At 33.3% G+C, this 23,490-nt stretch overlaps 2 protein-coding genes across 2 annotated transcripts; one reads left to right on the top strand and one right to left on the bottom strand.

Annotated features, from left to right (window-relative positions):
* Window positions 1–5,648: 5,648 nt before the first annotated feature.
* Window positions 5,649–6,470, bottom strand: LOC143398474 (olfactory receptor 6C76-like). The gene has a single exon (XM_076855386.1). The coding sequence runs from the start codon at window positions 6,438–6,440 to the stop codon at window positions 5,649–5,651; it is 792 nt and encodes a 263-aa protein (XP_076711501.1). The 5' UTR covers window positions 6,441–6,470.
* Window positions 6,471–12,524: 6,054 nt separating this feature from the next.
* LOC143396962 (olfactory receptor 6C74-like) lies at window positions 12,525–13,460 on the top strand. The gene has a single exon (XM_076852966.1). The coding sequence runs from the start codon at window positions 12,525–12,527 to the stop codon at window positions 13,458–13,460; it is 936 nt and encodes a 311-aa protein (XP_076709081.1).
* The last annotated feature ends 10,030 nt before the right edge of the window (window positions 13,461–23,490 follow it).

Raw genomic sequence — 23,490 nt, 5'->3', positions numbered from 1 at the left:
GGGGGGGTGTGCTGATAACCTCATGGCAAACAAGAAGACCAATAGATTGATCTATCTATCTATCTATCTATCTATCTATCTATCTATCTATCTATCTATCATCCCCAGGCATTGAGGACAAAATATAAACTCCAAAGTCATGCCTCCAGTGACCCACTTTCTCCAACCATACCCCTCCCACTTATATAGTAAGTACAAAGTTAATACATTCAATTAAAGATGGCTTGGTTAGGTCACTATTCTCATAAGCTCATCACTTTATCTCTGAATATTTTTGTAATTGATTCAGGAGCTTTAGAGGGACACTCCATATCCAAACCATAACATATTAACTGTGCTATTTATATTCTTATTTTTTGATAGGAAGAATATTTATACATATTTCAGGAAAGATAAAGTTAGTACATAATCACATCAGCAAGTTACAATAAAATTGAGAGTACAATATAAACATAAAACTCATGAAATATATATATCTGAAAAAATTCCTCATATATCATTTACTTCTTTTCCTTAATTTTTTTTAGTTATAGATGAACACAATATCTTTATTTATTTATTTTTATGTGGTACTGAGGATCAACCCCAGTGCCTCACACATGCAAGGCAGGTGCGCCACCCTCTTAGCCCCAGCCCTCATTTACTTCTATACTCCATGTTTGCATAAATAATGCAAAATATACTCTACTGACATATGTATCCAAAAGAAAAAAATAAAAATAAAAATATAGTTCCTTTCACATTATAAACCAAGCAAGCATAGTTTATATCCTGATTTCATTTTCTTATGTGTGATTTTTCCATTGGACAATTTAGGGTCTGGTTCATCATTTCAGATGCTGAATTCTTTGAGTACAGTATGTATAATATATATGCTGAATTTGAATTGTTTTTGTCCTTAGAATTGTGTTGTATCTATCTGGATGTACTATGGCAGATGAAACTATGGAAATGGGGGAGAAATACTGGTGACTTAGGTTGACTCTCTGATTTTCAGAGAATGGTCAATGAAGGACAGAATTTTTCTAACCAAAAAAAAAAAGTATCTTTCCCCTTTCTTGTGTGTTTTAATTGGATTCCCTTAGTTATACATAACACTAGGATTCACTTTGGCATGTATGAAAGCATGGAATATAATTTGCTCTAATTCAATCCCCACTATATCCCCTTTCCCTCTTCTCCTCACTCCCCCTGTTCCCTTTCCTCTACTGAGTTTTCTGCCATTTACTTATAGTTTTTGCTTATAAATTATTGTCTTGTGGATATGCATAATGGTGAGATTCACTCTGGTACATTCCCTTACGTTCATAAGAAAAATAGGTCAGTTTGTCCCACTGTTCTTCCCTTACCTGTTCTTCCTCTCTTCCTCAATTCTGTCTTCTAATTGATTGATCTTTCTTCTATTGGGATGGAACCCCTCATTTTCTTTGCTTTTTCTTTTTCCCCTTATTTTGGACTGGTTTCTACATATCAGAGAAAACGTTTGACCTTTGACTTTCTGGGTCTGGCTTATTTCACTTAGCATGATTGTCTCTATTGAGCTTCCACTGATCAGCAAATGGCATCATTTCATTCTTCTTTATACCTGAGTAATACACCAATGTATATGTGTACGACATTTTCATTACCCTTTTATCTGTTGAAGGGCACCCAGGTTGGTTCCACAGCTTGTTATTGTTAATTGTGGTGCTACAAACATTGTATTTGCTGCATTTTTACATAATGCTGATTTTACATTATTTTTTAAATATAGAAAATTTTCTAAAGCATTATACAGGGGTTGAAAGGGGAAAAGAGAAAGACTGGGCAAATGAGAGAAAAAAAAGAGAAAAAAAGTGGGAAAGAAGAATACACACCAAGTTGAAAAGAAGAAAAATATAGATGGCATGAGATTGATGCAGTAATATAATAGATGATAGTAGATAATGTTGGAGGGAGACTAGGAGTAAGAGGAGCAAGAATAAACCAGAGGTGGGAAAGCACAGAACAATTCTAATTAATGCTTTAAGTGATTAGAAAAAATACATGGAAATGTGTTGAAGATACAATGTCAGCTATTAGGGTAACAACAAACTCTCCAGACAGAGAGTAATATGTATTAATATATATGATTAAGTTGAAGTTAGTGTTATTTATAGTAAACACTGCAAGGTGAAGAAAACATTGAAAATGGCTTGGATTTTATTAGTATTTGGAACATTTAGAAGATGTCCATCATTCTTGGTTTTGGACCCCTCCAGAGGAGCTGGGTCACAGGAGACACTCTCTAAGTTGCTATGGATCTCCCACCAGCGGATTCTGGTTTGTTGGCTCAGGAGCCTGTGACTGACTGACAGGAGGTGTCATGTTATGTCTGTTGGTTGTTTTTATTGTGTGCACGAGTTCAAGATGCTGGGCTCTGGGCTAGGGCTGTGATTGCCAAGAAGCATCCTGTACTTGCTCTCCTCTTCAGTGGTAGAGGGTTTACCTGGTATACGTGAGGCACTGAGTTCAATTTTCAGCACCACATAAAAATATATAAAATAAAGGTATTGTGTCTACCTAAACTAACTCTCTCTCTCTCTCTCTTTATATATATGAATTCATCTATATTGGTTACTATCTGCTTGGCTTCCTGTATCTTATTGTGACAATTAGTATTTTCTGGAAAGTTCTTGATGCTTATTGTTGTTCAACATAATTGAAAAACTGAGTGTTTATTCCAATCTTCATAATATGTCTTTGTTTAGGCCTTTCTTTCTAGGAATTTTAAGTGCTTATTTTTTGAGTCTTTAGTCATTTCTGTCATTTCAACACTAGATAGTTTCCTAAGTCCAGGTTTACTGCACTCTTGTTATTGACATGTTCATTGTTTCAGTACTAGAGGGTGATCCTTGTGTAGGTTTGCCCCAATTCTGCAGCTTGTGTTGATCAGCATAAATTCAGTGTCAGTCAGAATAAAATGGCTTGGTTTTAGTGGTTTCAATCTATAGTGCTTTGATCCCACAGTCTGCTGGGACCAGTGCTACACTGAGATGGACCAAATACAATGATAATTGTTAACATTACTGAGAACTTGTTTACTTGCATTATTTTAAATGTCTAACTACATAAAATCAGAACAAAGTAATCTATGCATTCAATACAATTATTTTTCCTCCTTAACAACAAATGAACAAATCTGAATTCCAGAGAAGGTAATGGTTTGTTCAAAGTGTCAAGGTTGTAAATGACAAGGTCAGCATACAAAGCCAGGCAACCTAATTCCAGCACTCATACACTTAAGCAGCACACTGTTGCTATGAACATATAGCTGATCCTCTTGGATCAAAGAGATAATTCAGAGAATTGCACCTATTCAAAGGATTGTGAATCAACACTATCCAATCAACCCTTTAATTTAAATCAATGGTGATGAATCTCTTGCCTTTCTATAAGGAATAAAAAAAAGGAATTGTATTTTTCTAATAAAATAGTATTGAATTTTGATACTTTTTTCTGTATCTATTGAGATGGTCATGTGATTTTATCCTTCATTTTGTTAATATAGTTTATCTAATAAATTGATTTTTCCCATGTTGAGCATTCCGGGGATAAATTACTATTTTATGATTAAAAATTCTCAAAACACTTTAGAAGGAATTAATCCCAAGGTAATAAGACAGTGTATAAAAAGCCCACCACAAACATCAGTGATGTTTATTCAGTGATAGAAAACTTGATCCGTAAAGAACAAATTCAAGACAAATATTCCCATATTCACCATGTTTTTTATTCAATATGGAACTGAAAGTTATAGCTAGAGCAATTAGATAAAAATAAGAAATGAAAGGCATTCAATTGGAAAAGAAGTCATATTATCTTTCTGTATTGATGACATGATTTTCTATGAGAAAAGCATTGAAAAATACACACTCACATACACAGACACACACTGTAAGAACCAATGAACAAGTAAAGTTGCAAGATACCAAACCAACATACAAAAATTAGCTTCATCTCCACACTAACAACATATGTTTGAAAAATTAGTAAGAAAACATTTTAATTTGCAATAACAGGGAATAAAATACTTAAAATAAACTTAAATAGAGAAAAGACTTCCATAGTAAAAACTCTAAAACCTGAGAAATGATATAAAGGACAAAATTAATAAAAGGATACCTTGTGTTTGAATTGGAAGTTTTAATTTTGTTCAATTGTTCTTTACACAAAGTTATCTACACATTCAATGTCATCTGTATCAAGATTTCAATAGCAGTTTTTTTACTGAAAGAAAAAAAATGTCTAAAATTCGAATGGAATGCCTTAAGAGTTTGAATAGCCAAATAAGTCATGAGAAAAAGAATGGAGCTGGACATGTAACACTTGCTGATTTCTAAATATCTAACAAAACTACAATAATTAAACAGTATGGCATTTATATAGAGAGAGGCATGAAAAACTAATTGAGCAGAATACAGAGCTCAGTAAAAATCTCATGCATCTACAGAAAATTGATATTTATAAGGTGCTAAGAATTCACAATAGGAAAGGACAGTACATACAATAAATAGAATTTTAAAAATGATATATTCTCATGTAAAAGAACGAAACTGGAGCCTTATCTTACATTATACACAAAAATGAACTGGAAAAATACTAATGACTAAACATAAGATCTGAGACAACACACACACACACACACACACACACACAGAGATACACACAGATATATACAAACACACATCTGAGACAGTAAAACTCCTAGGAAGAAATATATGTGGAAAGCTTCATGACATTAGTCTTAGCAATGACACCAAAACTTCAGGTGAAAAACCCCAAATAGACAAGTGGCAGCACATCAAATTTAGAAGCTTCTAAACAGCTAAGAAAACAACAGAATGAAAAAGCATCCAATGGAATGGAAAAAAATTATAAGACATTATAAAACATAAACATGGTTAGGGATTAATATTCAAAATATAAGGAACTCCATAGACTTGACAGAAAAAAGAACTAATGCAATTGAAAAAAAAATTAGAAAAAGACTTGAATAGTTATTTTCCCAAAGATGATATACAAATGTATAAGGTTATCAACATCACTTATATCAGTGAAGTGCAAGTTAAAACCACAGTGAAGCATCACATCTTTTATGATGGCTATTATATAAATAAAAATAAAAACAACAATCCTCCAAACTAAAAGTAACAAGTGTTGGCCAGAAGAGAAGAAATTGAGACTCATGTACACTGTTGATGGGGATGTAAAATGGCATCTCCCATACAGAGAATGGTACTATTGTTCCTCAAAACAATCACAAATAGAACTACCACATGATATAGAAATCCAAAATTTTTTTATATGTACCCAAAAGAATTGAAACCAGAATCTTCGAGAGATTTTCAAATACTTATGTTTACTACATCGTTATTCACAATACCGAGGATATGAAATCAATCCTTTAAATATACATTTACAGATTAGTAAACAAAGAAAATGTGTTTTATATATATACACATTAGGATATTATTCAGTCCTAATTAATAATGAGATTTTTCCATATGCAGTAACATACTTGGACTTGGAAGACATACTAAGATAAAAGCCAGTCATAGAATGACAAATAATGCCTTGGCTCCATCTACATCCTGAAAATAGTCAAACTCAGAAAGTAATGAAAGTTTTCAGGTCTGGGGTATTTTCATGTACATGAAGATGCAGCTTCCATAGGAGATGGAGACAACAATCATGTGTGAGGAACAGGTTGAGAAGGCCTTTGTTCTTTGTTGAGCTGAGGGAATTCTTAGAATTGTTCTGAGGATGTAAGTGTAGGAGAGAATTATTAGTGTCAACGTGGTCAGGAAAGTGAACAAAGCTAAAACAAAACTCAAGTGCTCTAGAGTACTGGTGTCTGTGCAAGAGATTTGCAGCAAAGGAGCAGAGTCACAGGTGAAGTGGTCAATGACATTGGAATCACAGAAATCTAACTGCAAGCCCATGGTCAGTGGTGGAAAAATGACCAAGAGACTAGCCAGCCAAGAGATGATGATGAGCTGGTAACAGATCTTGTTACTCATGATGGTTGTGTAATGTAGAGGCTTGCAGATAGCCACGTAGCAATCATAGGACATAGAGGCCAGGAGGAAAAATTCTGTTGAGCCCAGGAAGAGAAAGAAAAATAGCTGAGCTGCACAAGCATTGTAGGAAATCGACTTGTCCCAAGTTAGGATGCTGATCAAAAACCTAGCGTTACAGACAGAAGTAAATAAAATTTCTAGGAAGGAGAAATTCCTGAGGAAGAAATACATGGGGGTCTTCAGGTAGGAATCCAGCAGGGTAAGGGTGATGATAGTTAGATTTCCAGTAACACTCAGCACATAGGTGAGAAATATAAAGAAGAAAGTCACAACCTGGAGCTCTGGATCATCTGTTAGACCCAGGAGGGTGAAGTCTGTTACTGATGTTTTATTTTTCATTTCCAACGGGTGGTTTAAGATACATTTTCCTGATAAAAATGTATCTGGAAAACAGTAAAATATGAGTCAGATGAGTCACATGTTTGCATATGTTTTTTGAAGTAATATTTTTTGCATTTTGATATGAATCACTTTGAACTTTGTGTGTGTGTGTTTCACACTTTCTATAATTCAAACATAATGTTTATCTTTATTTTTAATATGACTGTGCTATATTTTATTCTGTCTCTACATTTACATTTATTGTTGAGAAATAAATTTATTGGACACAAATTGTCAAATGCTTCATTATTTAGCTAATATATAAGGGGTACTATGCTTTTCTTACATTATCTTTTCTAGGAATAAAAATTCTTATTTGATCATGCAACATGTGCTCAACGGAACTTTCTAAGGAAAATTCTAAACATCTTTCTTGAGAAATAGCCACTGCTAACTTCAGTAGTACTTTTTTATTGACATACATACACATACATACACACACACACATACACACACACAAACAAAAAACAAAAAAAAAAAAACTGGATAATTGATTCTAACTAATGTTTTGAACTTTTAAACATGGTCTTTGTAAATAGTATCCCACTTTCTCTAGTCCAAATACATTCTATTTCTAGATATGACTGGAAATTTTTGAAACTCTAACTTAATTCTTGATTTAAAAAACAAAGAAAGCAGGATTAAAATGTCTCTGGAGAACATGGTACTAATGAGAGCCCCCTAAAGTAAAGAGAGTAATTTTAATTAGGCTTCTTTTAGAAATTATGTTTCTTCAACAATAAATGCCAGAGATTTGCAATGCCAGCATCAACAGTGAGGTCAATATGACAGTGGCTGGGGTTGTGGTTCAGCGGGAGAGAGCTTGCTCAGCAAGTGCAAGGCCCTCGGTTCTATCCTCAACACTACGTGAAAATAAATAAATAAAATAAAGCTATTGTGTCCAACTACAACAAAAAAAAATAAATATTAAAAAAAATGAGGACATGACAGTCTTGAGTTATTTTGAACTTCCTATTGTCAATCTCATTTTCTTTCAATCTGAAACAAATGTCTGACAAAGTCATATAACCCAATGGCATGGGAAATGTAAAAACAAAAACTGAGGAAATAAGAGGAAAGGTCTTGTGATATTTAATTTGCAATTCAAATGTTTTATGCATTAATAAAAACATATTGAGTGTCTATTTTAGACAGGAGAAAGTAGATAGGCACATCAGCAAGATAAAATGACAATTGAGAGTAATATGAACATAGAGCTGATGAATTGAAAAAAAAAGTCACCAAGTATTGCTCCTTTCACAATACAAGTAAAGCAAGCAAAGTTTATGCACACTTTTTATTTTCTGTCTTATTTCTCTTGGAAAATTTGGGGTCTCTCACATTATTTCAACTACTGAATTGTTTGATTGCAGTATGTTTGGCATACATTTTTCATTTGAATTTTTTTGTTCTTCTGATTGTTTTTGGCTTACCAGGATTTGCCATGGCAGATAATGGGGGAGAAGCATTGGTAATTTAGGTTGATCATCTTATTTTAAGAGAAACTTCAAAAAGGGACAGGCTCTTTTTCTTTCTTTTTAACCAAAAAAAAAGAGAATAGAAGTGCCCTTCCTTTGTTTTCTAATATTTTGTAAATGTTTGGTTTAGTATATTTCAGAACTTTTCTCTTTCCCTCATTTCCACCGGGCTTGTAGGAGAATATATGCTTTTGAAGAAGACTTGGCATATGGGCTCTACTGAAGGATCCAAGACTGGAACCTCCTGGGGTCATGCTCTTTCAGAATCTCTTCTCCACCAGTAGAATAATATGACAAAGCTTTTTTTGTTGTTGTTGTCCCTGTTTTGATTATGTTGTTTATATATAATTCTTGCCAGCTTGGTTGCTCTCCAGCATCTTTCCATCGTTGTCTCTGGAGAAACAAGCTTTCAGAAATTCCAAAGCTATGATAAATGTGCTGGCAACAGCCTGAGTAATCCTGGAATGAACTCATGATCCCCAGCTGAGCCTCAGCATAGGGACCCAGGCCACAGGTGGCTTTGGCAGCAGTGTTGTAGAACTTCCAGGTTTTTTATTCACAGACATTGTGAGATTTCTACTGTGTGTCCTTTTGAAGTGCTGAATTTGTAGAACTTAGTTACATGGCATTGGATATTACTACAGAAGATCCCTGACTGTACCTCCCAAATGGAAACTTTGTAAGGAATAGCATTAAGATCCAGCAAACTTGACATCAATTTCCTTTTGGCTCTTTAGTACTTGGAAACCTAGAGCACTAAGTTCCTTATTTTTCCTCTTAATGTTTCCTTTTGAGGTAAACCCTCGTGAGCTTATCAGTTTGTATCTATTTTTTTCATTCTTTGTCACATACATTATCTAAGGACTGAGACCTCTAAAACCCTCAGCTCCCAAATAAACTCTTCTTCTACTGATATTATTCATATCAGTCTTTTGTTTACAGTGGTGAAAAAGTTGACTAAAACAGATGGTGTTCTTTTTTTTTATTACTATCAGGATTTCAAGGACTTAAAAGTATTGCTCTCCTGACATGTCAAATATATAATGGCTAAAGGTGGTTCCATATCTTGCTCATCCAGGACCCGTTTAAGATTGTTTAAGTGAGTAACTACAAGAAGGAAAGCATGGTGAAGCATAATCAAAGGCTCTTACATGTTTTCACTCATGATACAACAGTCTTCTATATTTCACAGTCAAAAGGGTCATAGATATATATCTATAGTAATTAATATGAAAAAAATTCCAAAATTGGAAAACAAAACATCCTAATTTTTATGGATCATATTGCAGCACCAAAGCCAGCATTTATTTAGCTTTGTGATCTTGGGGATGACACACTGTAAACTGTATTACCCAATCTCCTTTGCAATAAGTCCCTGATAGACATTGACAATGAGAAGCACTACAGAATAATTAGAAAGTGTAAGACAACATAGGGATTAATTTTATCCATTTTTTGTTTATTCTGAGTGTCTGTCTCTTGGCCCTAGAAAAAGCACATTACTTCATGGAGGAATTGGTCTCAGGCTTCATCTTATGTTCTCTTTCATAGAGCTAGCATTATCACAGGACTTAGCTGTGTAAGCAACAATAGACAGTGTTCCATCTTCCCAGATAAGAGTGCTAACTCTGTGGGGTCCCTGCACTAAGTTCCCAAGAACTGAAAGAATTCATAGAGTATCACACTTCAAAAGCACCAATTTCATCTATCAACTACTCCCAACTCCTGTGTTCTGAGAATCCACCTCTTTCCCCAGAATAGGTAATCCCAGAGACAAAGGCAAAAGCATGAGTGCCATGTTATCATGTACATTGTGCCATGTTATCATGTCCATGCACGTGTACATTCCTTTTTTCAAACTTCCTCCATGAACAGATATTTATTAACTTGGAGTTACCTCCATGTTCCTATTCTCTCTCTCTCTCTCTCTCTCTCTCTCTTTTCCCTTTTCTAACCTGAAAAAAAATCCCCTGTGTAAAATTTGTTCCAGCAATATTCCTCTTTTCCTTTCTAGACCCTAACTTATTTAAAAATATAATATTAATTAATATTAATATAATTAATACCATGTGTGGTATTAATGCATAATCTCCCCATTAGGTACTACATCTCCTCTTTAACATTGATCCAGATGTAAACTAACTATATTTACTTACTAGCCAAAGATATACTCAAACTCATATTGAAGGTTTTGAACTTACAATAATTTTACCTGATCTATATTTCACCTGGCTTCATTGAAGAGAAACCAAGCATGGTTTTCCCTTGAGGTTCATTGGGCTTTGAGTCTTTGATTGACACCTTTTATTTCATTTTTTGTGATTAATATTTTTTATGATATGGGGTCTTGCTATATAACTCAGGTTGACCTTAAACTTATGTTATATGTAATGCATTGGGCTGTTATATATAAATAAAAAATTAATTAAAAAAAGAATAAATCTTCATGATTTAAAGGACATTTATACAAATATCTGGATGTACACTAAAAAATCTTGCTTAATTATATTTCTATTTTAAGTTACTTCCTAAAATTTTGGTTATGCCATTAATTTCTGGCTATCATATTCACATGTAAATAATTTAGACTTCGAGTTTGGAGGGATATTATAAGAGATAAATATGTTTGACACCGCAAATCACATACTATGAGTTAATTTTAGAATTTTCAGTGATTAAAGATTGTGAACAACATTCTAGCTACACATTCATCTCTGAATTCTTCTTTTGGAAGGCAGAGTGAGAAGGCTCCCCATAGCCCATACACTTGGCACAACTTAGTTTTCCATACATCATTTGAATACCATTTTAAAGTCAACATTTCAGTTTCCCCTATAGACACTCTGCAACAAGGCTATTAATTAACTTTGATATTTTGTTTCTAGAGCTAATGATGAAAATAGTTATTAGTATGTTTCCCATAAGAATCCCCAAGAAACTATACAAGTTCTGAGTAAATATGCTCTTTATATAAAAAGTGGAAATATAATGTATATCAATGTGAAGAGAAAATTGCTTCATTCAAATCAGAATAAGAAACTGTAGCTACTTTTTAAAAAGAACATAAAAATAAGCATCAATAAGAAAATAGTACAGTTTTGATAAGAACAAACATCTTAGATTTCTAGGTTTTAGGTAAGGCTGAAACTGGAGGTTAATCATTTGATTTCTAGAGAAGTCAGAATAATGTGTTTGAAAATGAGGCACATATGCTGACTGGAGAGAGAAATACAAATGTTTATGTATGTTTCTAAATATCTCTGGATTTTAATGTGAACACAGTCTCTGTTGATAGGGAGGCAAAAAAAAGTATGGGTTAGAAATGAATTTTTATAAGACTTTAAAAAAACATGCCTAATATATATTTGATCATAGTAAAAAGAAATTTTCACAATGCATCAGCAAAGAAAACCCCTGGGGAATTTGTTGAAAGTAAGTATTTCTTCTATTTTGTTGTTTTGTGCACAAAAGAGTTTTCATATAAACCAATTTATTCTGAATATGTGACTACAAGATTGAGTCAGTTAAACTCAGATTTAGAGATACAAAAAAAATATTTCTGTAACTCATGATGAAAGATTCAAAGAACATATTTGAAAGAGTTGTATTTTTCTATTAGAGTAGCACCATGAGCAATAATTCTCAAAAATGTATATTCAAAATGTTACTGATATATTTTAATATACTGAATGTAAATTATTTATTATATAGATAAAACCAATGATGCTTTGAAACTTATTGAAGAATTGGGAAAAAATATTGCAAATTCCATGTAAATTTTCAACTGTACATTTATTTACCACTTTGGCAAATCATATTGTATTTAGTCTTAAAATTCATGAAAGTTATTATTTTTTTGAAAAAGTTCTAGTGGCCACTAGTAAAACCCTCAAAACTAACCATACATATATCATCAGGAAATAATCCTTTAGAAAAGATTGATTGCAAAATGTCAGTTTTTATTAGCTACACATTTTGGAATGCAGATATATCCAGAGAATATACATCTTTCTGAAAGAAACTAAGCAGAAGATTATTTTAACAATAGGGGGATTAACCTTATTAACCTAAAAAATGTTTTCCTGTTTAATGGGTGAGATTGTAGGAGTTAGGTCTGCATATATTAGGAAAATTAGATAAAGTGTGCAGATATTTCTAGCAGGAAATTAGAAAGCCATACATTTGTAAAGATATATATATATCTTTATATATATATCTTTTAGGATATATATATATATATATATATATATATATATATATATTTGTAAAGATACATAAATCTTTATATATATATATCTTTTAGGATATATATATATCCTAAAAGAGAATTAGAAAAATGAGTATCCAGAAAGTAGATAAGAGTAAGAGGGGTTAGCCTGTGGTTCTCACTGCTACATAAAATGTGAAAACTCTCGAAGGAAAACAAAGCACATACACATCTACTAAGTTGCTGGGTTCTTCATTATCAGTTCAAAATCTGCACTTGATGTATCCTTAATATTGCTTAATTATTTATCACCTTCATCCTCTTGCAGTTCAGATGGCATTTTAACAGAATTGAATTATGAGGAACCACACATTAGTGACAAACTTCATTATTGTAGGACTGACAGAGGACCCAAAATTGGAAATTGTAGTTTTCCTTTTTCTATTTTTAACATATCTTTTGAGTATTACAGGAAATCTTACCATCATCCTTCTGACCTTGCTGGATCCCCACCTCAAAACACCCATGTATTTCTTCCTAAGAAATTTTTCCTTCTTAGAAATCACACTGACAACTGCCTGCATCCCTAGATACCTGGTCAGCATAGTCACTAAGGAAAAGAGTATTTCCCTTGATGCTTGTTTGGCACAGGGACATTTTACTCTTCTTATAGGTATAACACAGTTTTTCCTGTTGGCAGCCATGTCCTATGACCGCTATGTGACCATCTGCAAACCCCTTCATTATGCAACCATTATGAGCAGCAGAGTGAGCCACCTGCTGGTTGCTGCCTGTTGGATAGCTGCTGGGGTAGCGATCACCCCTGGAATTATTGTGAGTTTGACGCTGGAGTTCTGTGATGGCAATGTTATTGAACACATTTTCTGTGACTATTCTCCTATCCTGAAACTCTCCTGCACAGACACACATGACTTACAATTGTCAAATTTTATTTTAGCCATTATCACCCTCTTGAATACACTGACTCTAGTATTGTTCTCTTATATTAAAATCACAACAGTTCTGAAGATCCCTTCTGCCCAAGAGAGAAAGAAGGCTTTTTCCACCTGTTCCTCCCACCTGATTGTGGTCTGCATCTCTTATGACAGTTGTATTTTTATGTATATCAAACCTTCTGCAGAGGAAAGGATATCTTTAAACAAGGGGGTGTCAATGCTCACTGTTTCCATTGCACCTGTACTAAATCCTTTCATTTATTCTCTAAGAAATAAGCAAGTGATACAAGTCCTGAGGGACCTAGTAAAGAGATGTACCTTTACAACTTTGAAATAACAGCTTTGGCCTTTGTAAATGCATACGACTGAAAATTAGTGAAAACTACAGCCTGTACCAGCTATCTTTATAACACATCCCTTTAATTTGTTTGTTTTATATTATGGCAGTCATGAAAATCACCCATAAGGAGACTTTGATGTCTTTCTGGGTATTCTTCTTTTTAATAACTTGATGAATCCCCATGGCATTCTTTCTGGAATTGCTCAAATCACTTTATTACTTAAATGTAATTGTTTGATTTTTTGTTCATCAAAATATTCCACTATGAATCCTTATTAGAAATATCACACATAGTTTTCTACAATAGACAAGCTCACTTGTAACTCTGTAAATATTATCTTATTTCATTTTATCAATATCTAAGAAAGACTGCAACACAATGTTAATATTTTATTAAAATATGTGATGTTGCAGGAAGATAACCTGCCTTCCACCTTCTCTTCCTGTTTCTCTTCCCTCTTGCCTTCTGTTTGTGTTCTTCCTTTCTTATTTTTTGAGCATTTAGGATGACCGATATTTCCATATACTTTCTTTCTTCTCACTTTTTGTACGTTTTTTATCACCTTTTTAAAACGTTTTTTCTTTGTTTCTTTTATCTCAGTTAAATATCTAAAGGTATATTCTTGTAATGGTGAGTATTTTATATAGCTCCCGCTACAACTTTTTCATACTATACACTGGTATCCCATGTCTTTATGCATTTGATCTGCACAACTAAGGAAAACAATAAACAAGAGAATCATCAACACGGTGTGTGCCCCCCAGCCCCCATCCTGTGTATGTGTGTATTGTATCTATGAGAATCCAATGAATCACCACCAGTACTCATCAATTATGTGCAATTTTATTCATCTCTTCATGAGTGTGTCTGTATGTTTTGAAGATATGTGATCAGGTTCTAAAATACCACTGATTCACATTAAAATAGATGGGGATAAAAAATTGGCTGTACATTTTTTCATTAACAAAAAAATATATATTCTCCTATTTGAGAACAAAGGAGGAATTTTGAAATGTTTATCATTTTTAAATAGACCTACTTTTTTGAACTAATTTTCTTGTAGATTGTTTACTGATTATATTAAAATTTTTCTATTGGTGCATAATAATTATACATAATAGTATATTATGCCATATTATGGAATAATAGTGTATTGAGGCATATTCATACATGCACATAACATAATTTGATCAATTTCATTCCCCAGTACCTGCATTTACCCTCCAGTCCTCTCTCCACCCAATGTCCTTCTTCTACCCTACTAGTTTTCCTTATATTTTCATGAGATCTCCATTTTTTCTTTTTTTCTCTCTAGCTTCCACATATGAGAGGAAATCATGAGATCCTTGATTTTTGTATTTGGCTTATTTCACATGATATGACTCTCTCATTCTGTCCATTTTCCAGCTTATCACATCATGTCCTTTCATTATCTTTTGCTGTTAAAAATACACACACACACACACACACACACACACACACACACAATCTTTTTCATTCATGATTGAAATGAATGATTGTTTCAGTAAGGCTGATTGTTTCAATAGCAATCTCTGTAATTTTGAAAGAAGATTTGGAGAAGTAAGTATCCGAGTCTATGGAAAAGAGATTGAAATACATGCTAGGACCACATTATACCTGGATGGGGACAGAAGCACTTGTGAAGAACAAATGCTAAAATGGAGGTTCACATTCCTTTGTAAAGGCTGAGAATCAGAACACCACAGAGTGCCCCTTTCTCGACTCCCCACCCCATGCATAGTAGCATCCTTTGAGTAGTTATAATAGTAAAATACAGCCAACAGAGCTACAAAAAGACAAATTCATTTTGGAAACAATGCAAAGAGAAGAGCCAAAGTCAAATGAGAAGAAGGAACCCAAATGGAGGAATATATCTGCACCCACCCTCCAACATAACTTTGATGAAATATTCTGTCCTCCATATATAAGTATTACTAAGCAATGCCTTTCTTGTGGTTACTGAAGTTAACTACAGTAATAGCAAGCTTGAAGCAGAGACCATCTCCTGGCTGGATTATGCAAATGTCTTCAAGAAATATTCAAATAATTAATGGCTGATAATTTTCCAAAATTGATGGCACACACAAAATAACAGACCTAAAATGTTCAGAGAATACCAAGAATGAGAAAACTGTGGAGCAAAACAGACCTAGGCATATTACATGAAAGCTGCTCAACAACTAAGACAAAAGGAAGAAGCACCAGGTTGCCAGACAGAAGTTGTTTCAAAGGAACAAGGATAAGAATCATGGCAGATGCTCCTGTGAAATCCTGAAATATAAAAGATAATGTCATGACATCTTTAAGTTCCAAAAGAAAAAAGGCAAGTTGACTTAGATATTTTCTATACACAGCAAAAATACTCATTAAAGCGGAAAAAAAATAATTTGTCATGCAAATACAAACTAAAGTTTTTATTGACCAAAATATTTAATCTATAAGAAATGTTAAGGAAAGCCCTCCAGCTAGAAGGAACTTGACACTAGTAAGAATTTGGATCTCTATAAAGAAATAGTTGTAATTGAACTATATGAAGATAAAATTAACTGTTTTGAATTTTAATTATTCTAAAAGAAAACTGTCTTTTAAAAGTATAACTTGTAAAGCTGTGTGACATGTTTAAACACATTTAAAAGTGAATAAAAGACAGGATTTGGTAATATATTGTTATAAGAATCTCACAGTACACTAGAAATAGTTTATTGTTGTTGTTGTTATTATTATTATTATTATTATTATTATTTTGGGTACTAGAGATTGAACTCAGGGGAACTCAACCACTGGGCCACATCCCCAGCCCTATTTTATATTTCACTACAGATGGTCTCACTGAGTTGCATAGTGCCTTTCCATTGCTGAGGCTGACGTTAAACTCATGATCCTCCTGTGTTTGATGTTAAATGCTGATTAGTTAAAATGTATATCGTACACTGTGAAGAAATCTTTATAAATAAAAATTATGTCATGATATAAATTATATAAACAGAGTGTACGTAATAGAAAAATAATGTGTCCACTAAAACCAAGAGAAGGCAGAATAACAGAAAAAGAAGAAAAGGACAAATGGAAATACAGATGATTCCTGACTTGTGATGTTTTACCTTTATGAAGGCATAAAAGTGATATGCATTCTCTAGAACATAACAAAATTAATATGATACTCTTATGACTCTGGCAGTGACAGCCAGGTATAGCTCCCTGTCAGCGACAAAAATCACAGGGTCACCATGTGTAAAAGAGGCTTCGTTACCTAACTGTAAGCTAATGTAATTGTTCTGAGTACTTTTGAAGTAGGCAAGACAAGGCTGTGATGTTCAATTTGTTATTTGTATTAAATGAATTTTTGACATGATATTTTTAACTTTCAAAAGATTTATTAAAACATAACCCCAATAAATGTCAAGGGCATTCTAATTGGCACACTTGTGATTTATTTTTCTTTTTTGCCTTATTTGATTAAATACTTTGCTGATGATGTTGAATAGGAGATGAGAGAAAGAATATCATGGTCCTGCATTTCGGGGAAAAGTGTCAAGTTTATCCACATTAAGTATAATGTTAGTTTTCTGTTTATTAGGTGAATATTCTTATTAAGTTATGAAAGATTTCCTCCTATCACTAAGACTTTGAGATGAATCTGGTTTTCTCTCTCTCTCTCTCTTTTTTTAAGAATTGTCTTTCTAAATCACTTGGTATCCAGTAACAATACTGTCTTTTAACCTGGTGATATTTTTTAACCTGGTGATAAATTATTTAAAGTTGACATTAAAAATTGAACTAGACTTGAATGTCTAGAATAAATTCCATCCATTCTTAGCATTTAATTATCTTTACATATTGTTAGATATGATTTACTAATATTTTGCTGAGAAATTCTGTCACTGTGTTCATGAGAGATATTTGTAGCCTTCCTTCCTTTCAATGACTTCACATGGTTTTTGTATCAGATTAATGCTGGTATTATAGAATAATAAGACATATGCGTTCTTATATATTCTGAAAAATTGTAGGCAATTCAAATGTTTTCATCTTTATGCCAATTGAATTCACCAATAAAATCCTTTGGACCTAGTTTTTTGTTTTGAAAAGCTTTTAATATTTACTGAATAAGTAGTGATGACCACTGATTTCTTATTTCATCAATTTTTATCTTCCTTCTTTGGCATATTTTGTTCAATTTAATTAGTATTTATCAATATTATCAATTTACCCTTCTTTTCCTAAGTATAAATTTCATTAATGTCTGCTTTCTTTCTGTTACTTAATTCTTCTTGTTTTTGCCTTAAAAGTCCTCTTCTGGCAATATTTTATAAATAAATATAATTTTCCTAAATTTTATAGTGCTACACCATCTTTTTTTGACTAGTTTTAGAATAATATTAACTTTTGCATTCCTTTAATTTTAACCCAATTGAATCTTTTTACTTAAATTTGGTGTATTTTAGATTACTTAAATTGCTTTTTCCTCAGAAATTCTCTCTTTTTTAGTGAAAGAATACTGGGGATTGAACCCAGGGACTATTTGCCACTGAGCCACATCCCCAGTCCTTTTTAATTTTTAATTTGGATTCTGCAACAGTTCTTTATTTCGATCATGCTGGTGAATACATAATTGCATAAATTTTTTATGTTCCATAAAATTGTGTAAGGATGAAATTTGTACAATTACCTGAGCAAAAATAAAAGATAAAGCTAAAACAAAGAGGTAATTTTGATAGTGTGAACAAGAAAACTATAGCAATATCAGTAAACTTGATGAGTCTTTGGGGATAGATATATTTGGTAATATATAAACTTGAAAATCCAGTTACTGATGGTGTTTGTATGTTACTCCAGATTTATGCATATGTTTTCCTTATTATATAGAAATTTGCATTATTGATTTTGTATACTTTCTATAATACTCATTTAACAATAAAAATAGTGACATGAGTTTTATTTTAAAATGTTTATTTTCTACCGTATCCAAATTATCTAATTTTTGTTTTATGTTTATAATACTCAATTAAGTGTAAAGTTAAACTGTAATGTGTTATTTTAATTTCAAATTATTTTTACATATGATTAATTGAAAATTGGAAAGTTACTGCTTTTCACTTAGGGATATAAACACATTATTTGTGTGTAGAAAGTTCACCTTGGGATCAGGTCTTCTCTAGGGAGTGTAATGCCTTTTGGAATTTAATCCTTCCAGATTAAATTCTTAGGTCCTTAAGGCCTATATGTTGCTGTGTGACCACAGAAACATTTTACTACCATGTTGGTGCTTGATGGGCAGATGTATGGGAAAGGCAAGACTGATTTTAATTACCTGAACTGTAGTGATGATAAAAAGGTGTTTATAAAGATTAAATGATATAATATGTATGCAGTATATGTATTAATTTCAATGAAAGAGTCTGGATTAGTACGTCATGAATCATCTTCCTCCTGATTCACCTTCACATTTCAGCTTCAGTTTATTGCAATCAAATTGAAAACAAAACTTTGGAAATGAATAATATTGTCCTTTATGTAGTATGAAATTGACCTCATAATTTTGTTCCAAGGTTAATTTACTCAGATTATGTAATTTGCATGTTGCATGTAATCTCCATGGTAGATGCTGGTTTAGATGATTTTGTGACTCTTTTACATTATGTAAGAGATTAATTCTTTGGTTAGTATTTTAAAGAGATCTAGAAGCAGCTACACTCCTGTGAGTGGAGCAGTCCTTGAGAAAGGACATTGCTTCCTGATAGCCCCTTTTCCCCACTTCCCACTCGCCAATTGCTTGCAACTAAAACACTCAGGGGTCACTCCAGGGAAACTGGGCTAACTGGGCTGCGTGAAATAAACATACAAGAGACAGAAATACTTTTTTCTTTCGGGGTGCTGTGATGGCTCCTCTGACCTTACGGGTCCCCAGAAAGAGAAAGTGCTGACCCCTTTTATTGAGGAGAAGATATTCAAATGAGGCAAGGGGTCAGGTTTCAAGGGGCTGAGTCTAGCTTCATGATGTCTGCTGTCAGTAGGTTGACTGACATCTAGGTAGGCCACACCCAAGGGCACAGTAAGAGAAGGGGACACACAAAAGGCATTTCCATGGAACATTCTATCCTAAACAGGGCAAGGGGTAATATTACAAAGGAACAGGTGAGCATAGCTCCACCCATGGGAATGTAGGAAGGCATGCCCATGCAAAAAAATACAGACACTAGAACCCTAGAAGACTGGGGCTACCTAGTAGCGTGGCCGATGCAGGACGCCATCATGCTCAGCAGAGGAGTGGACTCAGTCACATGCAAGACGGTCTCCCACACCCACTGAACCCCATTAATTTTGAAATACCCATGCCATTTGAACCAAGTCATATGTTAATATAAAGCATTCTTTTTTAGGTCAATAAAAATGTGAATATAGTGAATTCCCCAAATGTGCAGAGATTGCAGCATGGAACTTAGTTTTTAGAGAATAATAAATTTAACTTTTATTATGGCTAAGAGCCAGTATTTGAAGTATTAATTTTATGTATTTAAATTTATTCCTCAATATTTCTCACCTGAAGTCATTTTTCAAAATGCTTAGGAGATCCTTAGATTTCTTGTCACTAATTCTAAAGTGGAGTGTGACAAATTGGCCTTTTTCACTGCTTATCTGTTCTACTTATTTTCTCCTCTGCTGACATCTCCTATCTCCATTCAGAAGCCCATGAAGAATTACGTCTCTTATGTCAGATCCCTTCATGTCCTTGAAATCTCCTGGATCCCACCACAGACTCTTATATTTGATTCCAATATTACCTCAAGGAAGATTCAAGTGTCTTGAAAATAATTTCTTATTTTGGTGTTTTTCCATCTTGCATACTATCTTAGTTCTGGACCTTACTGGTCTTGTTTGAATCATTGCAAAACCCTGATCTTTTATTAATTGTCCTGTGCGTTGCCACTAGAGTTATTTTTTTCTATCTGCTTAGCATACGTCAATGACTGCTCATTACAATAAAAACAACAAAAGTTGGTGTTCAGAAGTGATTTTAGCAATTATTTCTAAATAAAAAATAACAATTTTTAGTGTTAGATTTTAGCATGGAGGTGAGAATAGCATTTGTGTAGTTATTTAGTAATGCCAGTGTAGGACTCACAGAATATATCTATGAGTTGTTCCCTTCACAAGCTAAAGACAAACTGTACTGAAACCTTCCATTCATCTAAAAAAATGTGTGCACATATTTTTGCTGCTCCCAAACTTTTACCTAGAGAAAATGTGTCATATATACACAATGGAGTTTTACTCAGCCATAAAAGAAAATAAAATTATGTCATTTGTAGAAAATGAATGGAACTGAAGAACATCATGTTTATCTGAAATAAGCCAGATTCAGAAGGTCAAGGGTTCCATGTTCTCTTACATGTGCAAGCTAGAGAGAAAAAAGGAGAAAAAGGATCTCATGAGAATAGAAGGGAGATCAGTAGTATAGAGGAGGAAGATTAGGGGGAAGAAGGAGAGGAAGGATTGGAGAATACATGAGGGAATAAAATAGACTAAATTTTACTGTATGTACAAATATATCACAGTGAGGACTACTATTATGTGTGATTGCAATTCACCAGTAAAATATTTTTTTAAAAAAATAAAAAATTACAAATAAAAGGATTAAATTAGAGTTTATTGTGTTTAAGATTTTATATGTATATGTGTATTTATATATAAATATCATTGTGTATACTTATATGCAAATATTCACATATTTATATATATTCAAATGCATAGATGTGTATGTTATGTTTGTAACTAGTGTATGTCTATGTCTGGAAACTCTGAAGAATTTGATTTTTTTTCTTTTCTCCTTCTTTATTGATTAATGGTCATAAGAATATTGGTATTTTGAAATTTGCCTTGGTACATTGTTTCTTTCAACTATTAAATATTGAGGATGCACATTTCATGCCACATGAAACTTTAGAGGGCATACACACATACTCTTGTGGATCTCTATGTTCTGGAAGATGAAAACTAAGAGCAAATAACAGTTAGCAGCATAACATGGGCATCTGTAAAGAAAGACTTGGTGCTGAGGATGGCCTGTATTTACTGTTTCTAAAGACAGCAGCTTTCTGAGCCTTCATTCATTCATCCAACTACTTCCTTATTGAATAAAAAATATTTCATTAAATTTGTGGACTGTGGGCACACACAGGTTAATGATATAAAGTTTTACTTCATTTGGACTAAACATGACTCATTGCAAAGTACTTAATATTAGAAACTTAATCAACACACCAGAGGACTTTATAAACAATAATTTCTTTAAAAATACATGTAATGCTTTTTAATAATATCCTGAGTAAAATAACAGGAGAAAAGTTTAAGGAATTAAATATGCCATTAAATGTACTCACACAGTTTCTAACTTATGCATAGTTCCTAATAGTAATCCTTTTCTTACAGAGCTTTTTTTATTAGTATTTTTGGCCACTTAAAGTCTAATAAACAGACAATGCTTTGTCTAGTTCTATAAATAGTACTTTAACAGGCAATTAGTTTCATTTATTGTCCAACAATAAACCTTGTTCATAGAGAAATTGATGTATTTTCTGTGCTTCCCCGCAATCCCTCCTTGTTATTTGTAGGGATTCTGTGTTTGAGATTGGGGTCACTGATGACATTATGGCTGTGGCATGCGTGATGCCTGGGAAAGTTTCTGTGCAAAGGCATAGGTGGCCTGGTTGCTATGGTAATGCCCTCTATATTAGAGTCTTATCAGCTTTGACCTTAATCTTAGGCACATAACTCCTGGGAATAAAGACACTTGCTTGCTTGATAACTACAATGTTTCACCAAGCCCTGGTTCTCCTGGAGCTGCCCACTTAACAGTAACTTCAGACAATGGGCCTTCTTGAGAACTGCACAAACCTCCTAACATTGCATATTTTAACTACAAAATGTGACTGCAGAATAAGCAACCTTACTGACACTCTAAACAATAATGTGGTTATGGTACTCATGACCTAATGTAACCTATTGTTATAGGGCTGCTTGGACAAAAGGGCCACTCTGCCACCTTCCCTGCCCTTGCACCTTGTCTCTGTGTCTCCTTTCTTTGAGATTGTTTACAACTGACACCCAACATGGGGCATGAACCCATGACCCTGGGATTAAGGGTGCCATGCTCTACCAACTGAGCTGTTTTCCATCTCTTCTCAACAGGCTCATGCTATAGTCAACAACAGTTCTTACCTTTCAGGACCCTATGTAAAAATCTGTAAATCCACAAGTTACACTTTCTAATACACTTTGACAAATGGAGGTTACCCATTTCCCTTCTTTTCATCCTTACTCCTTTCTTCATGTTTCTTATTGATAAATCATTCTAAGTTCGTTTGGGCTAGTACCCAAAGGTCTAATAAGGTATCTACTTACATTTCTCATTGTTTGGCCACCATGAGCAAGCTAGTCATTTAAAAATGGATATACCCCTACATATATATCTCATGCTTTTACACAACTTTGTAATCAATAAAATATATATTTAAATCATAAAATTTCTCATATCCTGCTGGACATGCTTTGGTTAAACAAATACATCATACTCTTAAAACTTGCCTTTTTTTGTTTTTGTTTTTGTTTTTTGTTTTATTGGTTGTTCAAAATATTACAAAGCTCTTGACATCTTATATTACATATAATAGATTCAAGTGGATTATGAACTCCCATTTTTACCCCCAATACAGATTGTAGAATCACATCGGTTACACATCCACATGGGCATCTAGCCTCCCTCATATTAATAATGCTTTAAATATTGTTTTATTTTCAGTTAATACACTCAACATACAATACAAACTTTATACTCACAATTGGTTATCTGCTTTGGATAGATATTTTATTCCCACCAGTCATTACCAAAAGTTTATATAATTTATAATTTTTCACCAGACTCAAGAGGACAAGACCCTATGCCTCTGATCACATGGAGAAAAGAATAGATTGCCACGTCTATGCCAAGGTGTCCAGTTTGGATTC

This window comes from Callospermophilus lateralis, chromosome 4 (genome assembly GCF_048772815.1).
Source record: "Callospermophilus lateralis isolate mCalLat2 chromosome 4, mCalLat2.hap1, whole genome shotgun sequence".
Lineage (NCBI taxonomy): Eukaryota > Metazoa > Chordata > Mammalia > Rodentia > Sciuridae > Callospermophilus > Callospermophilus lateralis.
The sequence above is the reverse complement of the archived record's forward strand: the minus strand, read 5'-3'. Positions and strand labels throughout refer to the sequence as shown.

Coding starts and splice junctions, on each gene's coding strand:
- LOC143398474 (XM_076855386.1), bottom strand. CDS start 6,440: ATGAAAAATAAAACATCAGTAACAGACTTCACCCTCCTGGGTCTAACA.
- LOC143396962 (XM_076852966.1), top strand. CDS start 12,525: ATGAGGAACCACACATTAGTGACAAACTTCATTATTGTAGGACTGACA.